General features: G+C 41.3%; 1 protein-coding gene across 2 annotated transcripts in view; it reads left to right on the plus strand.

Moving 5' to 3' along the window:
• The first annotated feature begins 6,211 nt into the window (after positions 1-6,211).
• Cipc (Clock interacting protein circadian) overlaps positions 6,212-25,372 on the plus strand; it is a 42,641-nt gene continuing 23,480 nt past the window's right edge. For both annotated transcript variants that reach the window (XR_011393543.1, XM_070096936.1), the window contains exons 1-3: positions 6,212-6,761; positions 21,877-22,170; positions 22,357-22,545. Coding sequence is in view for 1 of the 2 variants with exons in the window: in XM_070096936.1 (XP_069953037.1) it covers positions 6,660-6,761; positions 21,877-22,170; positions 22,357-22,545 (585 nt within the window). In the remaining variant the exon portion in view is untranslated. The remainder of the gene's footprint in view (positions 6,762-21,876; positions 22,171-22,356; positions 22,546-25,372) is intronic.

A 25,372-nucleotide genomic window follows, 5' to 3' on the forward strand; every position in this document is an offset into this window, starting at 1 on the left:
TAGGGTAAACGCTTGTCTACACCATACAATGCATAATGTGGAGTATCACCTATGGAAGCATTGTAAGCAGAATTTATGGCACACTGGACATCTGGTATAACTTCATCCCAAGTTTCACTATTGGGGTTGATAGTGGCTCTCAGAACATCAAGTACTTTCTTATTTGTTCTTTCGGCTAACCCATTGCTGGCAGGATGATGAGGAACAATGGTGGATTTAGAGATCTTGTATAAAGTACACAAATTTTCAAGAATCTCATTACAGAATTCACCTCCATTATCTGTTACTAAGGACTTTGGGGTGGTATGCCTGCAGATAATGCGTTCTTTAAACGCTCTAGCTACTGTCTCTGCAGTCTTATCTGCAATAGGAACTAGCTCACAATATCTGGTGAAATGGTCTACCATAACACACAGATGTTTGTTGCCTTGGAGGGAACATTTAAAATTAGTTAACAAATCAAGGGCAACTCTTTCCCACGGTTCGCTAGTGGTTGGGTACACTTGGATTGGGTTAGGACCATTGACATTTCCTTTATGCTGCATACAGACACTACATTTCTTAACATACTCGGAAATGTCAGTTGCCATACGTGGCCAAAAGTATTTCATTCTGGCTTGTTTCACAGAACGATCCATACCAGGGTGTGCAACACCTGGTGCATCATGAACTAGCTGTAGAGCTACGTTCACTAGTGACTGTGGAATTACTAACTGGTAAACTCTTCTGCTTGGAGTACCCAACTCGGCTGTTCGATACAGTAATTCCTGACTCATTACAAAGTCACTAATGGGTGCTGGTGGCTTTACAGCAAGAATGAGATCTTCCTGGAGAAGGAATCGAATCACACCAGACCACATGGGATCTATTCTTTGTGCAGTTTTGACATCCTCGACAGTAAATGGAGGATCTGCAGTAACTACACTAACGTGTCGCGATAAAGCATCTGCGACTACATTTGACTTGCCAGGTAAATGTTCAAAAGTGGGATTGAACTCTTGGATAGTCAAGGACCATCTGGCTAACCTTCCAGTAGGCTGTTTGTTCTGGAATAAAGGTATCAGTGGCGCATGATCTGTCAAGACATGAACAGGGTACTGGTAAATGATGTCTCGGAAGTGCTTTAAAGACCACACTATTGCTAAAGCTTCTTGCTCCGTTACTGTATAATTACGTTCAGCCTTCGTAAGGACTCGGCTAGCAAATGCAACTGCGTTGTACTTGCTATCAGTCTTCTGAGCTAGTACGGCACCTATGCCAATGGAACTAGCATCAGTTGTCAGATAGAAGGGCTTAGAAAAATCTGGGAATTTCAAAATGGGAGCAGATGTTAGCTTTTCTTTTAGAGTTTGGAATGCTGTTTCTTGACGGAAGGTCCAACTAAAAGGAGCATCTTTCTTAAGCAACTCAGTTAGAGGAGCAGCTATGGAAGAAAAATTAGCAATGAAAGATCTATAAAAACCTGCTAAGCCCACAAAGGATCTTACGGCATCAGCGGTTTTGGGAGTTGGAAAATTTAGTACTGCTGTTACTTTACTTTGGTCAGTCGTAACCCCTCTAGGAGTGACTACGTGACCAAGAAACTTAATTTCTGATCTGAAAAATTGGCATTTAGACAGTTTGATCTTTAAATTTGCTTCTTCAAGCTTTCCAAGTACTGTATCAAGTCTTTTCAGATGTGTGTCCACGTCTTCGGACATGACGATTACGTCGTCTAAGTACACCATAAGTGCTTTACCTATCAGACCTCTAAAGATATTGGTCATGAGTCTAGAGAACGTGATAGGAGACGATCATAATCCAAACGCCATACGGAGGAAATGATAATGACCTGTGGGAGTGGAGAAAGCTGTTAACTCTTGGCTGTCCTCGTGAAGAGGGACTTGCCAAAACCCTTGTAACAAGTCTAGGGTCGAGAAGACTTTGTTATCTCCGATATTGCGTAAAAGGTCACCTAGTACAGGAAGTGGGAAACGATCTGGAATGGTTTTCGCGTTTAACTTCCTAAAGTCAATCACCGGGCGCCAAGTGCCATCCTTCTTAGGCACTAGGATCAAGGGCGCATTCCAGGGTGAATTGCTATGTGCAATAACTCCATCATTGAGCATTTGATTGATCAGTTCCTCTGCGACAGCAACTTGTGAATGAGGCATTCTGTACGCAGGTATGTAAATAGGTCTAGTACCAGGTTCAAGTGGAATACGATGGGACAATAAGTTCGTTATACCCATCTTCTCACCTGGTAAGGCAATAGCTTTACGACGTTTGTTCAACAGAGTCAACAAACGCTTGACTTCGTCTGGGAAGTCAGTAGGAGCTAAGTCTTTCTCCTCAACTGGTGAAACAGATTGATCCGGAGAAGTGGATGAGGTCTCCCCGGTAGAAATAGCACCGACCCACTGGTCAGGTGACACGTCATCCTGTACTTGAACAGGGTAAGGATAGTGAACTAGGTCAACGAGGTTGGTATTTGCTCTGAGACGAACACTGTGACCCAAAGTGTTAGCAAGGAGTAAATGGATCTTACTGTCTCTTACAATGTGTAAGGAAGGTTCAACAAATAAACCTTTGACCTTGCAGGAATCACTGTCAACTAGGACGGTATCACCATCTGGAACATTAGGAACAACAACAGACACTCTAGTGAGAGCACTAGCCGCAACAGAGACGTCTTTCTGCAAACGGCATGTGACATCAACAAGAGATGGCATTACTAGTTCCAAGTAATCGTTTTCTGACAAGGCATCCCCTGTGGAGAAACTACTACTCGAACTAGCAGTGTTACCAAACCCAATGGGACAAATTGGTGGCAGCAGTGGGGGCGTGGATTTAAGGGTATTTACGCAGATATCAGAAGACTAAGCCGGGTCAGTGAGTGCTGCAGTACCCTATGCCAGCCTTCTGTCTCTTCCTCACCCGCCTCAACCAGTGTCACTCCAGCCTGCAAGTCAGTTGCAATCCCCTCTCAAGCTTCCTTGAGTTGCAATCCCCTCCTCAAGCTTCGAGTGGTTGACCCGGATTTTGCAATTAAGCCAGCCAGTAAGCCAGTCTGTGGAAGAGAGTGCCAGTCAGCCTGCCTCAGTCTATCATCCAGCCTGTCTCCTGTCATCCACCTGCTCCTTCATGCTGTGTGCATTGTTACATGTCTTCCAGTCAGCCCTTCTCGTGGGTTAACCCAGTAAACCAACTCAGCTTCCTCACCCAGCTGAGAGAGAGAAGTAAGCCACGCAAGTTCCTCTTGAAGTATTATCTCCAATATTGCTTTCTGCTACCAGTTGGATGCTGGTAAGAGTGGTCTTCACCATCCCTGTGGCATATTGTGGCTTAGTTTAAGCCACCTGGGTTTTCTCATGAGAGGTGAGATTAGTGAGTGGCAGTGCGCACCAGTGGGCTTGGTTGCTACTCACACCACTCACCCACTCCTCACCTCATCTACCTGTGGTGTTCTTCACCTTTCTACCGCTCACACTGGGTCAAGAGCTGTACTTCACCTGTGTTTCACCTTAGCGCTACCGTTAAAAGCCTAAGTGTGTGGGTCTTCGGAAAGCGCTCTTTGCGATGACAACAGTGTTAGTGTAGGACGAATCGCCTGCCCACAGGACCACATCTTCCCATCACCACCCGTCACCGCGGTCCACCACTGCTTCCAGACTTCAGTGATAATTTTCTGTTTAGAGACGTTTTTCTCTGCATTTAAAGACATTTGCGTGTGTGAGACATTTACAGTGAATTTCTTGTGTACTCTACACCTTATGTTTCCAGTGTAGACTCAGTGTTTTCTTTGACTCATTATTGTTGCATTATTTTTCAGTGTTATCGTTCATCTTTTGTGTTTCATTTTGATATTTTTATCTGTTTTTTTTATGCTATTCTCTGCCTGTAGTATGATTTTGTAGTGTACAAGTTTATTCCTTATTTGTATTTTAGTCCTTACCACAGTCATTCACTCCGTGTAAAGTAATTCATTCATTTTTTCCCTTGTATTCTTTCACTATTGTATTCTCCAGTAATTGTCGTTATTGTAATTCATGCAGTGCTATTCACCACAGTATACCAAATTACCCATTTATTTCTGTGTGTACCATTTTTTCCTATGCCCAGCAGTGTCTCATTCCCTTGATTTTTTTGCAGACTTGTACAATTTTTTATGCAAGCAATTCTTATCATCTCTAGTTTGTATTAGCTGCATGTTGGGACGACATACGTTAGCGTCGCCGAGCACTCAGTAATACCAGTACCAGTAACAACATTACCAGTGTCCGTAGTAGTGACTCACTACCAACCGTCTGTGTGAATCACTTGTTATTCACTGTTGCAGCTGACCCTAGCATGTTTTTGAATGCCGCTCACCCCTAGGCATCATTCGTGGGTCAGTTGTAAAGATAGGGAGCAGAGAGGTAGGTTAGGCTGGGCGCTTCCCATATATTCCGTTTTAATTATACTCCATTATTGCCTATGTGAGTATCCTTTACCCAATCCACGTTATCGAACCCGACAGGATGTGAGACCTTTGGGCTTGTGAGGTCTCTAGGGAGACCTCACGAGGACACTCTTATCAATTTAATTTTTGAAAAGTTGGTTCTATCCTGCACCCCTTTCCCCTTGCTGCATCTTCATACATTCCTCCAGAATGCCTTTATTGATAACCATTCAGTAACTGCTGTTCTTTTTTTGATCTGGAAAAAATTTACGACACTACCTGGTATTAGAACATTTTATTGCAAGTCCCTTCCTTATGCCTATTGAGTAAATTACAACTTTTGTATCAGAGGCACTTCAGTGTTCGTGTGAATATCAGATTTTCCCATGAATTTATGCTAGTAGAAGGCGTTCCAGAAGTTGTTTTTTAGTTTTGCCGCCTGAGCGATTAGTGTAATGTGCATCACCATGCTCGTCTTATGGGCGGCAACCTTTAAATGAGGCTACGGCATGTCCTACCTCATTTCTGATGGCTATTAATAGTTATACCTTGGTTTTTCCGACAAGTATCTGGTGACCTAAGCTTAGTATTTCTTTATGAATTGTGTGACTGGCACGCTTGTCACTTCTCTACTCACGGATATGTTAATTTGACTGAGAAAGTAGCTGCAGCCCCTTGGCCCACTACAGTACTTTAAGAGAAGGCAGCCATCTATCGTCTTCAGTGTTCCGTGGGTAGACCATCCACTGGAAGATCCTGGTTGGTTGTAAGGCTGCACGCAGGTGTCTCAGACGTCTCTCCACACACTTGATGTGATTTTAATGATATTCACGTTACCTTTACTTACTCCATTCATGTTGCGATTATTTAACAAATGTAATGTAATAAAATAATTCCTGCCATATGACCGCTTTTATGTTCATTTCCTGGTTAATATTTTTCTGTCCTACTTTTCTACAAGGAAAATCCCAACAGCTCTTACTTCCCTCAACAACAACAACAACAACAACAAGCAACAACAACAAGCAACAACAACAACAACAACAGCAGCAGCAACAACAAACTATTATTATTATTATTATTATTATTATTATTATTCCCCATGAATGTATTAATACTATTATTATAAATCAGTAACGCGGTGATGGTGTAACTTGAAACTGGAAGCAATCTGGGTAGTGCACTTTTTATTTTATGCAATCCTGTAAATGACTAGGATGCTAATCTTACAAATACAAAAATTTATTTCTTTGCAAAGGTTACAATGTGTGATTATATATCATAATCTGAGTGGTACAAACAAAGCCACTATCATGCCGCGGAAATTCGGGCAGTACAGAGCATTTCATCTTATTTATATGGGCCTGGCTTCCCTTTCCATGGATCAAACCTGATTATCTTCCATTTTCTCAGGGGCTTCATAACCTCTACAGGTTTAGCACTCCCCATAAGTGTAATAATAATAATAATAATAATAATATAATAATAATAATAATAATAATAATAATAATAATAATAATAATAATAATAATAATAATAATAATAATAATAATAATAATATGTAAATTTAAATGTGCGCTGTTATTTTAAATTAGGATTGTATGTGTTCAAAAGTACCTGAACTGTGAAAATCTCACGTATTTTTAGCTTATCTCACCATTTTCAGGAAGCAAGCTTTGGCAAGCTAGGAAAGCCACCTGACATGGTGAATAAAAAATAGTAACGGTACGAGAGTTTTCCTTGTTCACGCTGCCAGTGCAGCTCTCAGTAGTGTGTGTGTGTGTGTGTCAGTTGGTATCTCAGCGTCGCTGAGATCTATCACTGAGGTGGAGTATTTGATGGCCAGTTGTGGTACAAGTCACAGGTGATATAAGTAAATCTCGCATTTTCGCTACTAGTAACTTACCCTAATTGTGTTAGGAATGATGTCTGTAAGTGAATATTCCTTGACTACTACAGCTCATTAAGTGTTCGTGAAACTATATCAAGAAATACACACATATTGGTGATTAGTGCACTGATACTGAAAACTGGTTATGAAAGTTAGAAGAATAACTACAGGTATTGCAGTCTGATCTTCCTATAACAACCAAGAGTCACTGCAATTTTTTAAAGGATTCTTACGCAGCATAACATATCCAGCGTGAAAATAGTTAAGTCAGAAATTTAAGCAAGTCAAAGAGATCATCTAGAGCAGCCGTCCGTCAGGTGTAGGTGAAGACGTCGTCAGTGTCTCCTGATGACCAAGCTACCCCAGGTCTCCAAGATGGGTGTCACTGTACCTGATGTGGTCCAGATGTTTGCCACAAGCATTTGTGACACCCAACCCATCGCCAGGAAGGTGAGAATAAGTTTTCTTGTGTGTAATATTAATCTATTTTTGTACTCGAATACTTATGGTTGTATAGAAAAAATGTGCATCTTGTAGGTGTTCCCATTTTTTTTAACTTCGCTTATTTTGTTGAATAAATTATTTGTATTATTACAGGTATTATTTATTATTATTATTATTACTACCAATATTGATATATTAGACACACGTACAACACTTGGGAATCTTTACTGTGGAAACGTTTCGCCACGCAGTGGTTTCATCAGTCCAATACAAAGAAGAATGGTGAAGATCAGAAGGATGTAATCAGTCCATCAAGATTGACGGACTGATTACATTGACTCCAGACTAAGGAACTGATTGCCTCAAACTCCTTGTTCTTCACCATTCTTTATATTGCACTGATGAAGCCACTACGTGGCAAAACGTTTCCACAATAGATACCATGTTGCACGTGTGTTTAATTTATCAACTAGTCGGTCCTCTGAATCATTTATCTAATTACCAGTATTATTAAGTACCCTCGAAGGGGTACCCGATAATGGTTGACTGATTTTTTTTCCTTCTAAGATTCTCGTTTATCTATGCCTCATTTGAATGGCTTCAATTGTCGATGACTAATGCAACTTTTTCTTTCTAAGGTTTTTGTTTGACTTTAGAACGCCTCATCAGATCAGTTTCAAATTTTCAGTGATGGTTTATTGTAATAAAGAAAAGCTTCATTGTAATTATTGGCATGACAGTTGCCCTCTGGTCACTGTTATACAGACCATGGGCCTTGGTGTCCACACAGTAACTTAACAAAGTCTATACTTAAAAGAAGTGTGTAGGTGGCATTTTGCCATTTTAATTTTAAAGGATGAAATATTTTCTCCAAAATATCTTCGACTGCCTCATCTGAATGTCAAATAAGTGGTTTATGTGTGAATTGTTTCTTTCGATTGACGGGTGTGCACTATTTAAAGGAAGGTTTGTTATCGGACTCATGACTCGCGAAATCGTAATGACACGATTGCAAACAAAACATACCATGGGTGGGGATAGAACCCGCGATCAGAGTCTCAAAACTCCAGACCGTCGCGTTAGCCACTGGACCAGCTAGCCACAATGAGATTCGTCCAACTAGGTATATTTCTACACCATAGGAAGGTTAGCATAGGCACCACTGTGACCTAGTTGGACGAATCTTATTGTGGCTAGCTGGTCCAGTGGCTAACGCGACGGGTTTTATTCCCATCCGTGGTATGGTTTGTTTGCAATCGTGTCATTACGATTTCGTGAGTCATGTTGACGGCTTTGAGGGGACTTGAGCTAGAGTTCGTCACGGCTACGCTAGCTGGAGATTCGTCTGTAAAAACTTGCATTTGTGGTCACAGTGGTGCCTATGCTAACCTTCCTATGGTGTAGAAATATACCTAGTTGGACGAATGTTATTGTGGCTAGCTGGTCCAGTGGCTAACGCGACGGTCTGGAGTTTTGAGACCCTCTGAACGCGGGTTCTATCCCCACCCGTGGTATATATTTTTTTTTTTTTTTCGCCGGTATTCTCCCGGCCCGGGTCTTTTCCAAGTAGTGGTGACCCGGCCTTGGCTCCCTATCTGGGGAGTGTCTCGAGACTTAAGTCTCCCATGGGAGGAGGTACAAGTACCCCCTCATCTTTGGGACCAACTGTCCCCAGGCCTAGCCACATTCCCCGCCCTCACGGGGCTCGTAGGGAGAAGCTAGGCCTCTGGTCTGCCATCTACCCCGCCTCAGAGGGGCTCGTGGGGATAAGAACATAAGAACATAAGAACGAAGGAACACTGCAGAAGGCCTACTGGCCCATGCGAGGCAGGTCCAAGTCTCCTACCGGCTTAAGCCAATGCACCCAACCTAGTCAGGTCAGGTCACATTGACTTAAGGGAGGAACACGGCAACCGACCTGGTAGCACAAGCTATCAGGTCTAACTCACACCCACCCACATCCACTCATGTATTTATCCAACCTATTTTTAAAGCTACACAACGTTCTGGCCTCTATAACGGTACTTGGGAGTTTGTTCCACTCATCCACAACTCTATTACCAAACCAGTACTTCCCTATATCCTTCCTGAATCTGAATTTTTCCAACTTAAAACCATTGCTACGAGTCCTGTCTAGGCTAGATATTTTCAGCACACTATTTACATCCCCTTTATTTATTCCTGTCTTCCATTTATACACCTCAATCATATCCCCCCTAATTCTACGTCTTTCTAGAGAGTGCAGATTCAGGGCCCTTAGTCTATCCTCATAGGGAAGGTTTCTGATACATGGGATCAACTTTGTCATCCTCCTTTGTACATTTTCCAGAGAATTTATATCCATTCTGTAATAAGGTGACCAAAACTGTGCAGCATAATCTAAATGAGGCCTAACCAAGGATGTATAGAGTTGAAGAACAACCTGAGGACTCCTATTATTTATGCTTCTTGATGGCAGTCTTATGAACTGCAGATGGTAGCAAGCTCAGGCCTTTTTCCCCCGTGGTATGGTTTGTTATCGGACTGTATAGATGCCAGTTTTACCACAAAAATTGCTGGGTATTTTTTTCTCTGATAAATTGGGAACGCCTCGTCAAACTGACTTCGACCTTTTAGTGCCGATACATTTATTTTCCTTAGAGAAAGATTTGCCATGTTAGTTGGGGTTGTAAGTCCCAGTTTACAAATTTGACTAAATATGGAGATATTGTGATATGTTATCACCGGAGAATTTTTTTTTAACTGGCTTTAATCCTCGATACTGAGAGGAAGGTTTGTCTTATTGTTCCTAGACTAATTAAATGTGTTGATTTAAAGCTCCTGAGCCTTTTAAGGATATTAAGCTACAGGTGTTAGACTTGAGTGTTAAGTTAAACTACTGGTTATCTTCAAGGTGCTATTATTATTGTTACTTCTATATTAAGAACATAAGAACGAAGGAACACTGCAGCAGGCCTACTGGCCCATGCGAGGCAGGTCCAAGTCTCCTACCGGCTTAAGCCAATGCACCCAACCTAGTCAGGTCAGGTCACATTGACTTAAGGGAGGAACACGGCAACCGACCTGGTAGCACAAGCTATCAGGGCCAACTCACACCCACCCACATCCACTCATGTATTTATCCAACCTATTTTTAAAGCTACACAACGTTCTGGCCTCTATAACTGTACTTGGGAGTTTGTTCCACTCATCCACAACTCTATTACCAAACCAGTACTTTCCTATATCCTTCCTGAATCTGAATTTTTCCAACTTAAAACCATTGCTGTGAGTCCTGTCTAGGCTAGATATTTTCAGCACACTATTTACATCCCCTTTATTTATTCCTGTCTTCCATTTATACACCTCAATCATATCCCCCCTAATTCTACGTCTTTCTAGAGAGTGCAGATTCAGGGCCCTTAGTCTATCCTCATAGGGAAGGTTTCTGATACATGGGATCAACTTTGTCATCCTCCTTTGTACATTTTCCAGAGCATTTATATCCATTCTGTAATACGGTGACCAAAATTGTGCAGCATAATCTAAATGAGGCCTAACCAAGGATGTATAGAGTTGAAGAACAACCTGAGGACTCCTATTATTTATGCTTCTTGATATGAAGCCAAGGATTCTATTAGCTTATGCACTGTTGTTTGGTTTCAGATTACTGCTAACCAGAACTCCTAAATCTTTTTCGCAATCCGTAATATTAAGATCTACATTATTTAGTTTATATGTGGCATGGTTATTATCCTGTCCAACATTTAGAACTTTGCATTTGTCTATATTAAACTACATCTGCCACTTCTCCGACCACTGCATCAGTCTATTCAAATCTTCCTGGAGTGCTCTAATGTCCTCGTCAGAATGAATTCGACGGCCTATCTTGGTATCATCGGCAAACTTGCTGATGTCGCTCTTTATGCCCCCATCTATGTCGTTTATGTAGATTGTGAACAGCAGGGGGCCCAACACTGACCCCTGTGGAACACCGCTCGTGACGCTTCCCCACTCTGATTTCTCCCCATTTATGCAAACTCTCTGCTGCCTATTTGTCAATCATGCCTCTATCCAGGAAAAAATTTCTCCTATTCCATATGCCTTAATTTTCCTCAATAGTCTCTGATGTGGGACCCTGTCAAAAGCCTTACTGAAGTCCATATACACAATATCATATTCATTACCATGATCTACCTCCTCAAATACCTTAGTGAAAAAAGTTAATAAATTCGTAAGGCAGGAACGCCCCTTTGTAAAACCATGCTGAGATTCGTTGATTAATTTATGCTTTTCAAGGTGGCTACGAACTGCCTCGGCAATTATTGATTCCATAAATTTTCCCACTATGGAGGTTAGGCTTATTGGTCTATAGTTCGAAGCTAAGGACCTGTCACCTGTTTTGAAAATAGGTATCACATTTGCCATTTTCCACTTATCTGGCACCATGCCAGTTTGTAGTGATATGTTGAAAAGATTAGCCAAAGGTTTGCTAAGCTCCTCTTTACATTCCTTTAGAACCCTTGCATACAGTTCATCAGGGCCTGGGGATTTGTTAGGTTTTAATTTATCTATTTGCCTAGTGACCATGTCACTTGTGACCCTAATCGTGCACAGTTTATTACCGTCCTGTTCTAGATAATTTATCATTTCTGGAATATCGCTGGTATCCTCCTGTGTAAAAACTGAGAGGAAGTATGTGTTAAAAATTCTACACATTTCCTTATCACTGTCAGTGAGCTGACCCTAGGAACTTTTGAGTGGGCCTGTCTTGTCCCTGATCTTACTTCTGTATACCTGAAAGAATCCTTTTGGGTTAGTCTTCGATTCTCTTGCAACTTTAACCTCATAATCTCTTTTTGCTTTTCTAATTCCCTTTTTTATTTCTCTTTAACTGAATATATCGATTTCTTAATTGCCCCTCTCCTCTTTTGATTTGCCTATATATGCCTCTCTTTTGACCAATCAGATATTTTAATCTATTGTTCATCCATTTAGGATCATTTTTGTTTAATCTGATTTCCCTATTTGGAACATAATTTGACTTAGCAGCTAGAACTATGCCCTGGAAAGCGTCATATCGGCAACCATCACCACCTACCTGACCCTTAGTCAGGTCATTCCAGTTCAGCCCACCTAAGTAATTTTTCAGTCCTATAAAATCAGCCAAGCGAAAGTCAGGGACAGAGACTTGATTGCCATTATTAGGGGAATTCCATGATATATTAAAACTGAGTGATTTGTGATCACTTTCCCCAAGCTCATCATTAACCTCAAGATTATTAATTAGTGTTTCCCTACTGGCAAGAACCAAGTCAAGGAGGTTGTTTCCCCTAGTTGGCTCTGTCACAAACTGTTTTAAAAAACAATCCTGGATCGTATCAAGAAAGTCACCTGACTCTAAATTTCCTGTCAAATTGCTCCAGTCAATCTGTCTATAGTTGAAATCTCCCATTAGCACAACATTTTCGTATGTAAATGCCTTACGAATTTCGTCCCATAGAAGTTTACTGCCCTCCCTATCAAGATTTGGGGCCCTGTAAATCACACCCAAAATTAGTTTTTCTCGGCCCTCGAGAAGCTGTAACCAAACAGATTCAGTGGCTGATGCTTCTAATTTTATATCTTGTCTAACACAACAATTTAAATTGTCTCTGACATACATCGTTACTCCACCACCCTTCCTGTTGACCCTGTCAGTGTGGAATAATTTATAGCCTTGTATGTGACATTCAGAGGGCATCTCTCTATCTTTCAGATTGAGCCAGGTCTCTGTTATAGCAATAATATCTATGTTTCCTGCACTTGCAATTAATCTTAGCTCATCTATCTTATTTCTTACACTCCTGCTATTAGTATAGTAAACCTTAAGGGAGCTAGTCCCTTGCTGCCCTCTGCTGTCCCCCTTTGTTTGCTGACCTGATCTATTGTCTTTATTTATAACTTCATGCTGAATGCCTTTTATACATTTACTGTTTCCAACCCTAGTGTTGCAACCTGCTTGTTTCCCACACACACCCATACCTCTATCTTCTATCAGTTTAAAATCATAGGCATTTCACCAATGGCCTTCTCAATTGAGTCTGCAAGTGCTACCACACCAGCCCCAAAGAGATGTACCCCATCCCTTGCATACATATCATGTTTGCCATAAAAGTTGTTCCAGTTGTCAATGAATGGGATTGCAAGTTCCTTGCAGTATCTGTCTAGCCGGCAATTTACACCAATTGCCCTAGACAACCATTCATTTCCTACTCCCCTTCTAGGGAAGATGCTACATATGATTGGGGCCCCTCCCTTAGACTTAATGAAATCTATAGCTGACCTGTACTTATCTAGCAGCTCTTCTCTCCTGCCCTTCCCAATATCATTTCCACCAGCACTGAGACAGATAATGGGCTTGTTCCCATTACCTGACATGATATTATCCAGCCTGTTAACTATGTCCCCAACACCAACTCCAGGGAAGCACACACTATCTCTCATCTTATTCCTATTACAAAAAGCACAGCCAGTATATCTTACCTGAGAGTCGCCAACCACAAGAATGCGCTTACCTCTGTTAGCAGGAGCAGTAGTACCCTTACCTTCACTGGCCACTGAAGTGCATTCATCCTGAAGAACAGAGAAGTGATTTCCTACCTTCAGATCTTCACTCTTAACTTTCCTTATTCTGATTCTCCTCCCATTACTGAGAACCACTCGCCACTTGTAGCAGGTGCTGGACTGCACCTCACTGCTAGAAGCCTCATTCCCCACAACTCCAGCCACCTCACACTCTCCCAGACCCATTGAGGTGGACCTTCAGCCTCCTAATCTCCTGGAGAAGCAAGACCTCTTCCTTCAACTCTCCAACCTCAGTTTTTAAAACACTGCAGAAGCAAGCCATGCTTTGTAACCGTCCACGCTAATCCCCAAAGGTTGTTGTTGCTGTAGATTCGCCTGTATAAACGCCCGGCCTGGGCCTTTTCCAAGAGGTGGCCCGGCCTTGGCTCCCTGTCGTGGGAATCGCAGATCAAAAACTGCCATGGGAGGAGGTACAAGTATCTCCTCATCTTCTGGGACCAGCTGTCCCCAGGCCTAGCCCCATTCCCCGTCCCCATGGGGCTCGGAGGGAGAAGCTAGGCACATTGGGCTCCCACAAACCCTCCCACACTGGGCTCGAAGGGTGTGACAGCAGCAGCATAGCAGCAGACGATGTCAGTAGGTGCAAAGACATTAAACACTACATGATCCTTTTGGAGCCACACTCCAGCTTTGGGCATTAACCCCGAGCGCTAGAGAAGCTCAAGAATGTCCTCTTGCTATATTTGTTGCTGCTGCTATTACTTCACTTGTCCGTTGCACTCTGTAATGATAGGAACACTAAACTTGTCGGTGTCATAGTATCAGCGCATGGAGGAATGGGAGATCATCAGATTTGAGCTGAGAAAGAGAAGATAAGTCTGATTCCTTGGATCATTAGCCCTCACTGGCATAAAAGCATATCCCGCGAGGGGCCTTCAAGGTGTTGATCTCCATCTCTGGGAGGATTGACCTATAGTTCATAGGTCTCTTCGTGGAGTTTAGCTGCAAGCTTGTCTGCCAGTTGAGGGTGTGGAGGTTCAGCTGTTACGCATCTTGCGAGGGTTGAGGTAGAAGGGGGCTGGGATTATGGGATACGGAGATACGTTTCTCGGATCGTGCAACCACTGAAATATATCTAGTGCTTGGCTTTATTAAGCAGTCCTTTTAAACATTTGTATTTAGTTAAAATAATCCGTATAATAATAATAATAATAATAATAATAATAATAATAATAATAAGTTGCAGAGAAGTTGCAGAGATTGGTGGATGAATTTGGTAGGGTGTGCAAAAGAAGAAAATTAAAAGTGAATACAAGAAAGAGTAAGGTTATGAGGATAACAAAAAGATTAGGTGATGAAAGATTGGATATCAGATTGGAGGGAGAGAGTGTGGAGGAGGTGAATGTATTCAGATATTTGGGAGTGGATGTGTCAGCGGATGGGTCTATGAAAGATGAGGTGAATCATAGAATTGATGAGGGGAAAAGGGTGAGTGTTGCACTTAGGAGTCTGTGGAGACAAAGAACTTTGTCCTTGGAGGCAAAGAGGGGAATGTACCTGGAGTTTACCTGGAGAGAGTTCCGGGGGTCAACGCCCCCGCGGCCCGGTCTGTGACCAGGCCTCCTGGTGGATCAGAGCCTGATCAACCAGGCTGTTGCTGCTGGCTGCACGCAAACCAACGTACGAGCCACAGCCCGGCTGATCCGGAACTGACTTTAGGTGCTTGTCCAGTGCCAGCTTGAAGACTGCCAGGGGTCTGTTGGTAATCCCCCTTATGTGTGCTGGGAGGCAGTTGAACAGTCTCGGGCCCCTGACACTTATTGTATGGTCTCTTAACGTGCTAGTGACACCCCTGCTTTTCATTGGGGGGATGGTGCATCGTCTGCCAAGTCTTTTGCTTTCGTAGTGAGTGATTTTCGTGTGCAAGTTCGGTACTAGTCCCTCTAGGATTTTCCAGGTGTATATAATCATGTATCTCTCCCTCCTGCGTTCCAGGGAATTCAGGTTTAGGAACCTCAAGCGCTCCCAATAATTGAGGTGTTTTATCTCCGTTATGCGCGCCGTGAAAGTTCTCTGTACATTTTCTAGGTCGGCAATTTCACCTGCCTTGAAAGGTGCTGTTAGTGTGCAGCAATATTCCAGCCTAGATAGAACAAGTGACCTGAAGAGTGTCATCATGGGCTTGGCCTCCCTAGTTTTGAAGGTTCTCATTATCCATTCTGTCATTTTTCTAGCAGATGCGATTGATACAATGTTATGGTCCTTGAAGGTGAGATCCTCCGACATGATCACTCCCAGGTCTTTGACGTTGGTGTTTCGCTCTATTTTGTGGCCAGAATTTGTTTTGTACTCTGATGAAGATTTAATTTCCTCATGTTTACCATATCTGAGTAATTGAAATTTCTCATCGTTGAACTTCATATTGTTTTCTGCAGCCCACTGAAAGATTTGGTTGATGTCCGCCTGGAGCTTTGCAGTGTCTGCAATGGAAGACACTGTCATGCAGATTCGGGTGTCATCTGCAAAGGAAGACACGGTGCTGTGGCTTACATCCTTGTCTATGTCGGATATGAGGATGAGGAACAAGATGGGAGCGAGTACTGTGCCTTGTGGAACAGAGCTTTTCACCGTAGCTGCCTCGGACTTTACTCTGTTGACGACTACTCTGTGTTCTGTTAGTGAGGAAATTATAGATCCATCGACCGACTTTTCCTGTTATTCCTTTAGCACGCATTTTGTGCGCTATTACGCCATGGTCACACTTGTCGAAGGCTTTTGCAAAGTCTGTATATATTACATCTGCATTCTTTTTGTCTTCTAGTGGATTTAGGACCTTGTCGTAGTGATCCAATAGTTGAGACAGACAGGAGCGACCTGTTCTAAACCCATGTTGCCCTGGGTTGTGTAACTGATGGGTTTCTAGATGGGTGGTGATCTTGCTTCTTAGGACCCTTTCAAAGATTTTTATGATATGGGATGTTAGTGCTATTGGTCTGTAGTTCTTTGCTGTTGCTTTACTGCCCCCTTTGTGGAGTGGGGCTATGTCTGTTGTTTTTAGTAACTGTGGGACGACCCCCGTGTCCATGCTCCCTCTCCATAGGATGAGAGTATAGTTTTACCAACGCTCTTATATGGGTGTGAAGCATGGGTGATGAATGTTGCAGCGAGGAGAAGGCTGGAGGCAGTGGAGATGTCATGTCTGAGAGCAATGTGTGGAGTGAATATAATGCAGAGAATTCGTAGTTTGGAAGTTAGGAGGAGATGCGGGATTACCAAAACTGTTGTCCAGAGGGCTGAGGAAGGGTTGAGGTGGTTCGGACATGTAGAGAGAATGGAGCGAAACAGAGTGACTTCAAGAGTGTATCAGTCTGTAGTGGAAGGAAGGCGGGGTAGGGGTCGGCCTAGGAAAGGTTGGAGGGAGGGGGTAAAGGAGGTTTTGTGTGCTAGGGGCTTGGACTTCCAGCAGGCATGCGTGAGCGTGTTTGATAGGAGTGAATGGAGACAAATGGTTTTTAATACTTGACGTGCTGTTGGAGTGTGAGCAAAGTAACATTTATGAAGGGGTTCAGGGAAACCGGCAGGCCGGACTTGAGTCCTGGAGATGGGAAGTAGTGCCTGCACTCTGAAGGAGGGGTGTTAATGTTGCAGTTTAAAAACTGTAGTGTAAAGCACCCTTCTGGCAAGACTGATGGAGTGAATGATGGTGAAAGTTTTTCTTTTTCGGGCCACCCTGCCTTGGTGGGAATCGGCCAGTGTGATAATAAAAAAAAATAAAAATAATTTTATTTTAGCATGATACATGATTGTACAAAGAAGTATAATTAGATGTACATGACAAAAGCCCCTTTATGTGCCGAGAATTTTGGGCAAACTTAAGACTAACTTAAGATTAATAAGGCAATAATAGTGCAGTAATTGTACATTTTACGGATGATTAGACGTAATAAAGTGGCTCTGTATATTTGGGGTAAAGGACCCCAGTGGAAATAAGTCACTCACTTTTTTGGTTCTCTACACATATGCTGCTGTGTATGACAATCTATGTAACTGTATTTGTGTATACCTGAATAAACTTACATACTTAAGATTAGGAAGCTTAGTTTGGATTTTGCCTGGTTAATTGGTTGGAGGACAACTTACTACATAATTGTTAAATGGAGTGAGCACATTAAGAGTTGTTGTAAACTGGTGTACTTCTGGAAGGAAAACAATATTGGGAGCTTATTTAAAGGCTTTCAGGCTGAGTTAATTATGAATAATACTGGCTATTTTTTTATTGTATCTTAATTCAATTACCCCACCGGATTTAGTGCTATATATAAATACAGTAATAATAATAATATTATTATTATTATTATTATTTCTACAAGTACACGATACGACTTATACAGACCCAGCTGGCATCTTTGGCATGCTATATAGAATTACCCTGGTTATGCAGAGAAATTTGGGCAGTTTAGACTAATCTTGTCCCCCAGGATATGACCGAAGCCCAAGTACCTACTTAGTAAGCTGCAAGGTGAACAGGGGCAGCAGGAGTAAGGAAACATGCCCAGCGTTTCACTTGTGCCGGGGATTAATCCCGGACCCTCAGGTGTGTGAGCTGAGGGCACTACCGACCAAGCCTCGTTGCATTTGTATAAGCATTAATAATATAAATAATAGTGTACAGTTGTCAGAAAGAGTAAAAGTATAAAACTTTCACTTAGGTCAACGAGTTTTCTGTTTTATCATTCTTGCGACAGTGCCAAGACACGAGTTTGTACTCACTTGACTCCACCTCTTAACTATTATCAACCACTTTCACCTATTTTTTTTTCTCCTGGGACCAATCATACCCACTCTTATAGCTGTATATAGTGTTTCACTTATATGCCAACCTAAAATTGAAAAGTGCTTCCTAATACAGATCAGGAAATTATCAGTTTCCCTCTTGAAGACAGCCCAAGATTAGTTGTTAGTTTCCCTCGTTCACGAAGGGGAAGGGGGAAGAAGGCATTGAAAAGTCTTGGTCTTTTTACACTTAATGAGTTCTCCCATAGTCTAACCCTTCACGCTTCTGGTTTTCATTTGAAGTATTTTGCACCATCTGCCAAATCTCGTTCTTTCATGTGGAGTAACATCAGTGTGCACGCTTGGGACCAATCCCACCAAATCTTTATTACCTTGCATTTATTGTGGTTCGACTCAAAATTCATTTGTTTGTCCACGTTTTTAGCCTAAAGTGTGTTTCAGTGCACATTAGCCTAAATATACTCTTCAGACACCCCAGAGTGATATAGGAGAGTGACGTTAGCGGAGATAATCAAATGTGGCTCTGTTCTAAGCTTAAAGCAGGACTGGCTATAAAACCAAAGTTAGCCTCAGCGCCACGGTGCACACTACCACCCCTCGCCTTATGTGTAAGCCTGTTAGGACATTTCTGCCACATTCAGGGATTCTCAGGGTTACATTAAGATTTCAGGGGTCACCACCCTCCACGGCCCGGTCCCAGACCAGACCTTCAGGATGATGGAGTGCTCATTTAGCAAGTACTGATGAACATGTAATTCCACGAGTCTCCCACCGAGGAAGAGTGACCCAGAAGAGAAACGAAAGTTCATCTTCTTTTAACATTTAGTAATTTATACAGGAGTTACTAGCCTCTTGTATTATTAAAATACTAGTATAAAAATAATCCTAAACAAGGAAACACGAAGAAATGATAGGGTATACTGGGGCTGGCAAGATAAATTTGATTTATATGTGATCCGTTTCCAGACTTTTCCTACTCCTGGCACGGGTTGGGAAAAAGCCTCTTATGTTGATTTCTTGATCAACCGGGCTACTGCTCTTGGCGGACTGCCAGGCCATGTATCCATCACAGCCTGGTTGATCTAGCACATATGGTAAGATACAGGCTTAACTGTGGGCAAAATATGGAGAAATGCTGATGGTGACAAATAAAGACAAAAAGTGAGATGGGCTGAGGAGGTTGGAAACATTGAGAGTAACCAATTCTTGTTTTAAAACTTCATTGATAAGTTGCTCATTGTCAACCATTTCACATTGAATGAGACACATGTTCACCATTTGGGAATCTTTATTGAGGAAACTTTACCAACCAGTGGCTTCTTTCCTCATTCTTCTCTGTATTAGACTTCAGTCCAAACCATTTACATCACACACACTGATGAAAATAAGAAATGAGTGAAATACTGAAGCCACAATATTATAATGGGATGGGTCATATTTCTCTGGTTGACAGTGTCTGAACGTTTTTTGAATGGTACAACAGGGTAGCTTGCGCTACACGCCGACACTAAGTACCATGTTTAAACTGTGATCTGAAATGCTAGCACACGCAACTTGTAACATATGCTGCAGCATATGGGCGCCTAGCAAACCTCAGAACAGCATTCCGACACCTTAATAAGGAATCGTTCAGGACCCTGTACACCGTGTACGTTAGGCCCATATTGGAGTATGTGGCACCAGTTTGGAACCCACACCTAGCCAAGCACGTAAAGAAACTAGAGAAAGTTCAAAGGTTTGCAACAAGACTAGTCCCAGAGCTAAGGGAGAGGTTAAGGGAAATCGACCTGACAACACTGGAGGACAGGAGAGATAGGGGGGGACATGATAACGACATACAAAATACTAAGAGGAATTGACAAGGTGGACAGACAGAATGTTCCAGAGATGGGACACAGCAACAAGGGGACACAGTTGGAAGTTGAAGACACAGATGAATCACAGGGATGTTAGGAAGTATTTCTTCAGTCATAGAGTAGTCAGGAAGTGGAATAGTTTGGGAAGCGATGTAGTGGAGGCAGGATCCATACATAGCTTTAAGCAGAGGTATGATAAAGCTCACGGTTCACGGAGAGTGACCTTGTAGCGACCAGTGTCGGGCTGACGTAAGACTATTTTTGCCCCCCGGACAAATTGGCTCGACATTATAATAATTTATTTGATGCAGTCTGTTTCTTATAAAAAAAATTTGTTTCTATAATATCTCCTCCCACAAAAATTTGCATAAGAAATAACTGTTTTTGCCGGGCTCTATGTAGGTTGCCTGTGTTGCTGAAATGAAAATAAAGGATTTGTTATATACCCCTAAACTCAATATTAACCTGTCTCCAAATAAAAACAATAATATTTATAACTGCTTCAGAACAAGTTCCCTAGCCCCATTTCCAACCAGATTGTCACACACACATATAACTTCTGTTGTTATGGCTTGTAACTAATATTAACCCCTTGACTGTTGGAAAGTGCTCATTGTCGGGAATTAAAAAAAAAATCTGAAATGGTAGATACTCTTTTTTCCGAAGGTAATGAAACCAAAAATACGAAATTTGATTTACAACTTATTGAACCTAGGGAATTATGTAGGCACAAAGTGGCAGTCTGGGCGCAATTTACTTATCGGAGATTTCTCCCACTTGAGTTCTATTTTAAGCCTATTCCAGTGATCAATTTGACCAAATTCTTAGCTATTTCTCTAGTAAGCCATCCATTCTATCGATTGAGCCAAGGAACCTCTCATTCAGTTATCAGAATTACCCTATAAAGTGCAAAGAAGTCGGTAACATGGCCGCTTACATGAATTTCAAATAATTCCAATTTGACAACAGACTCCAAATATGCACTGTAGGCATTCCAGCCACTAAAGAAACATTTCATCTGTTCATTAATCACGTCCCCAGGCCTCCTATATTACACTTGCCCTCCTTTTTGAATTATAATAGCAAAAAAGTTTTACACTATTTCTCGGATAATAAAATATAACCAGGAATGATTAGTCATGGTTGAGGGCATCCCGGTAACAGAAGCAGACCTAGTAAAATCCATAAAACAAAGCAAGGGGGTGGGTTGTTACCCGTCCTCAGGAAAATAGTAAAAAAAATTGAATATTTCCGTTAGTTTGTGCCTGATTTCAAGCTACTGGTTTCGAAACCAACCAACATCATTACCATTTCAGTAGTATATCTTTCATTCTATCAATTGACACCAAGAAACAGCTAATAAAACAACGAAAAACATCCTAGAACACACCTCAAATTCACTATTTTAAACCAGACATAAGGTCAGAGGTTTGCTTTTCCCCATCATGTAACGCGTGGAGCAGGATTTGTTTATATCATTCATACTCGCCACAGAGACCAATTCCCTTGTGTCTAGGCCTCTATTTTCCATTCACAGCATACATATTTGAGAAGGCCGTGCTTAAAGCGCAGATGTACGCAAGTGTTGCTGGCATCAGTAACTTAGATCTATGTAAATGACAGTTAAATGATATAAAATAAAATGTCTTGAGCTACTTAAAATTATTTATATCTTGTACTTCACTTGCAGCTATAGAATAAATTAATTTTAACACAACACATCATGATCTACTAGGTGTGTTATTACATCAGAATTGTGTACAGTATTATTATAACAATTAAATTAGGCAGGATGCACTAAATTTTGTAGGTCAAGTGTATGTTAAACATATATTTTATTAAATACAGTACCATGTCCATTGGAAATCATTTCATTTTTCATGCTTCTTAAATTCAATACCTTCATACCTTTGCTATCTTTGTAGGAATCAGCAAAGTCTTCAAGCATCCAACATGGTATTAAAAGGCAGTTTTCTGAGGTCAGCCCAGACAGGCCACATCCACACAGACGTATTACCCCACAAGTTTCCAGAAGTCAGCAAAGAAGAAAAATTGTTAACACCCCATCCTCAGACTCCAGTTCAGACTCGGAGCAAGAAGAATGTGCAAAAAGAGTGTGCTTAGAGAGTCGTGTGTTACCAGATACAAATGGAGAAGCTGTGACCAATATTAAGGAGTCCTATGCTATGAGACGAAGGCGGTTCATGAGAACAGCAGAGGTATGTACTGGTATTATAAATTGTTTCTGATTAAAATGTAATTAAGGCCATGTCACTCTGAAATTTGTAGCAGTAGTATTACTACAGATGTGTTGACTAACATCAGAGGCTAGTTTATGTACAGAACTACAGTAATATATCTTTTGTATGTACAGTATTTCTTACTCTATTCCTTAATACCAACAGGCTTTAAGGCAGTCTGGCTTGTTGGATATCACCTTGAAGACTGCAGAATTATTACGTAAAAATCAAGCATTACAGCAAGAGATTGAGACTCTACAAAAAGAAACAAGATCATTTGTTTTGTCTGTACTTTCAAATCCAGAAAACAGACATATACTCAATAACATTGACTCAGGGGCACAGTTATATGAGGTATGTTTGAGTGTGCAAAAGTTGTGTTGTATAGATATGGTAATGAATAATCTTTAACTTTGTGTTACTTATAACCAATTGCAGCATAAACATCAGCATAGTTGTCAGAATCAGTTCAAATAAATCTGTAATGCATTGTGATACATTTTACAGCTCTGAGTAAATAATAAATGATAAACTTTACTTCTAAAAAAATATATAGTTAGTAATTTGTCCAGAAATGGGTTACATTACTGATAAACTTTATAGAAAGCCTCTGGCCATACAAAGCATTTCAGGCAGCCTTAAAATACACTTATAACTTTTAATAATTATTAATGGATTTTTTGCAACACAATTTGTTGGAAATTTTAGTAAAATAATGTTATACTGCTTGAAGCAGTTAATACAAAGTTGATTAATTTTAAAAGCAGATACTAATCTATATTTCAGTATTACTGCACAGGACATACAATAAATTGAAGGTCTAAAGGCCAATAGAATGCTTTGCATTCTATTGGCCTTTATGCTTTGCATTCTATGGGCCTTTTAATTTTTCTATAAGGAGCTGAATATCATTATTAGTAGGAAGTTAGCAACAGATACAAGTTACAGGTTAATAGATACAAGTTACTGTACAAGTTAATACGTACAAGTTACAGGTTAATAGATACAAATTACAGGTTAATAGATACTAGTTACAGGTTAATATGTAATGTACAGTGGAACCTCGGTTTTCATTTTTAATTCGTTCCAGAGAGTCTAATGAAAACCAAATTCGACAAAAACTGAAGCAATATTTCCCATGAGAAATAATGTAAATCTAATTAATCCGTTCCAGATAGCCAAAAATATTAACAAAAAATACATTTTATAGAGAATAACTATAGTTTTACATACAGAAAACAATGAGAAATAAATATAAAGCACTAATGAAATGGATTAATGAACATTTAACATCACTTATACCTTCATTGAAGACTCTTGTTGGCGTATGGAAGACGGCGAGGAGGGGAGAGGAAGGAGAGGTTATCTCTACCACCATCACTACCACCCTCTACCACAATCATTACCACCCTCTACTGCCATCACTACCACCATCACTACCACCCTCTACCACCATCACTACCACCTTCTACTACCACCACCATCACTACCACCCTCTACTGCCATCACTACCACCCTCTACTGCCATCACTACCACCCTCTACCACCATCACTACCAGCCTCTGCCACCATCACTACCACCCACTACCACCATCACTACCACCCACTACCACCATCACTACCACCCACTACCACCATCACTACCACCCTCTACCACCATCACTACCACCCTCTACTACCATCACTACCAGCCTCTACCACCATCACTACCACCTTCTACTACCATCACAACCACTACCAGCCTCTACCACCACCACTACCACCCTCTACCACCATCACTACCAGCCACTATCACCATCACTACTACCCTCTACCACAATCACTACCACCCTCTACCTTTGTAGAGGGTGGTAGTGATATTTTTCCACGAAACTTTGCAACTCATTCCACTTTTATACTTTGCTACGAGTTCTTTCTTGAATTCTATCATGTTTCTCCCCTTCTTTATCAAAGGGCTGGCACTCGGAACTCTCTCTGACCGCATGGTGGCTTATTTAGCAGTCACACTCACTAAACAGGCACAAAAAACACTGGATTATTATGAAATGTTTCGTATGAATGCGCAGGGCAATGTTCGCTCAATGAGAAACAAAGCCATACTGACTCAGAATGCATGTGTGGGATGCTCTGTGTGGGCACGGGCAGACAGACACGTTCTGTACGGCGGACAAAAACCAAGGTGACGAACGAAAACTGGGACAATATTTTGATGGAAAAAGTCGACGAAAACCAGGGTAAACTGTACCCAAAAACCAAAATCCAGTACATGTTTTTATCCCAAAGCCCCTTTTATTCTTAATCTGTCATTAAATGAATTGGTAGGCTGACATAACTATACTGCAGGATTGCATGCAATTTATTCCTTGAAATGAGAGTAAATTCACTGAGTTATCACATCTAATAACAATAATAATATCTATTTCTGCAAGACATGTACAAGGTATACAGGCCTAGCTGACATCAATGACATACTACTATGTAGAAAGCCCCATGTTATGCAGAGCATTTCGGACAAATTAGGTCAATTTTGTTCCAGAATGCAACCCACACCAGTCAACTAACACCCAAGTACCCATTTTACTGATGGGTGAACAGGGACAACAGGTGTAAGGAAACACGCCCAATGTTTCCACCCTTGCTGGGAATCGAATCATGGGCCCTCAGTGTGTGAAGCGAGAGCTTTACCTACTGGGCCATGGGCCACCTCAGTTCACATATGATGCAACTTTTGTCATCTCCCACTCAAATCCAACTTCTCTCAACAACACTGTTAATGATGAGCTCCTAAAAATATCTACAAGAATGACTACCAGCAAATTCACCCTTATTACTGATAAAACCTACTATATTATGTTTGGAAACAGCTTCAAATATCCAACTAAACAATGTTCATCGGTTCTCCCACTGGAAGACACACTGAGGGTGAATTCTTAGGTCTACCCATTGACTGCAACTTGAAATTTAATTCTCACTTCCAACACATAACTAAGGTGATCCCCAAAACAGTAGGCATCGTCTCTAAGATACATTACCATGTACCTCAAACAGCATCACTTACATTAAACAATAAAACAAACAATAAACAGTTTTATTTCTTAGTGTTCATAAACTACCCTAACATCTGGAACTCCCTGCCTGAAGCATTGAAAGGTTCCTTATCTCAAAATTCATTCAGAGCTAT

This window comes from Cherax quadricarinatus, chromosome 4, assembly GCF_038502225.1.
Source record: "Cherax quadricarinatus isolate ZL_2023a chromosome 4, ASM3850222v1, whole genome shotgun sequence".
Classification (NCBI taxonomy): Eukaryota; Metazoa; Arthropoda; class Malacostraca; order Decapoda; family Parastacidae; genus Cherax; species Cherax quadricarinatus.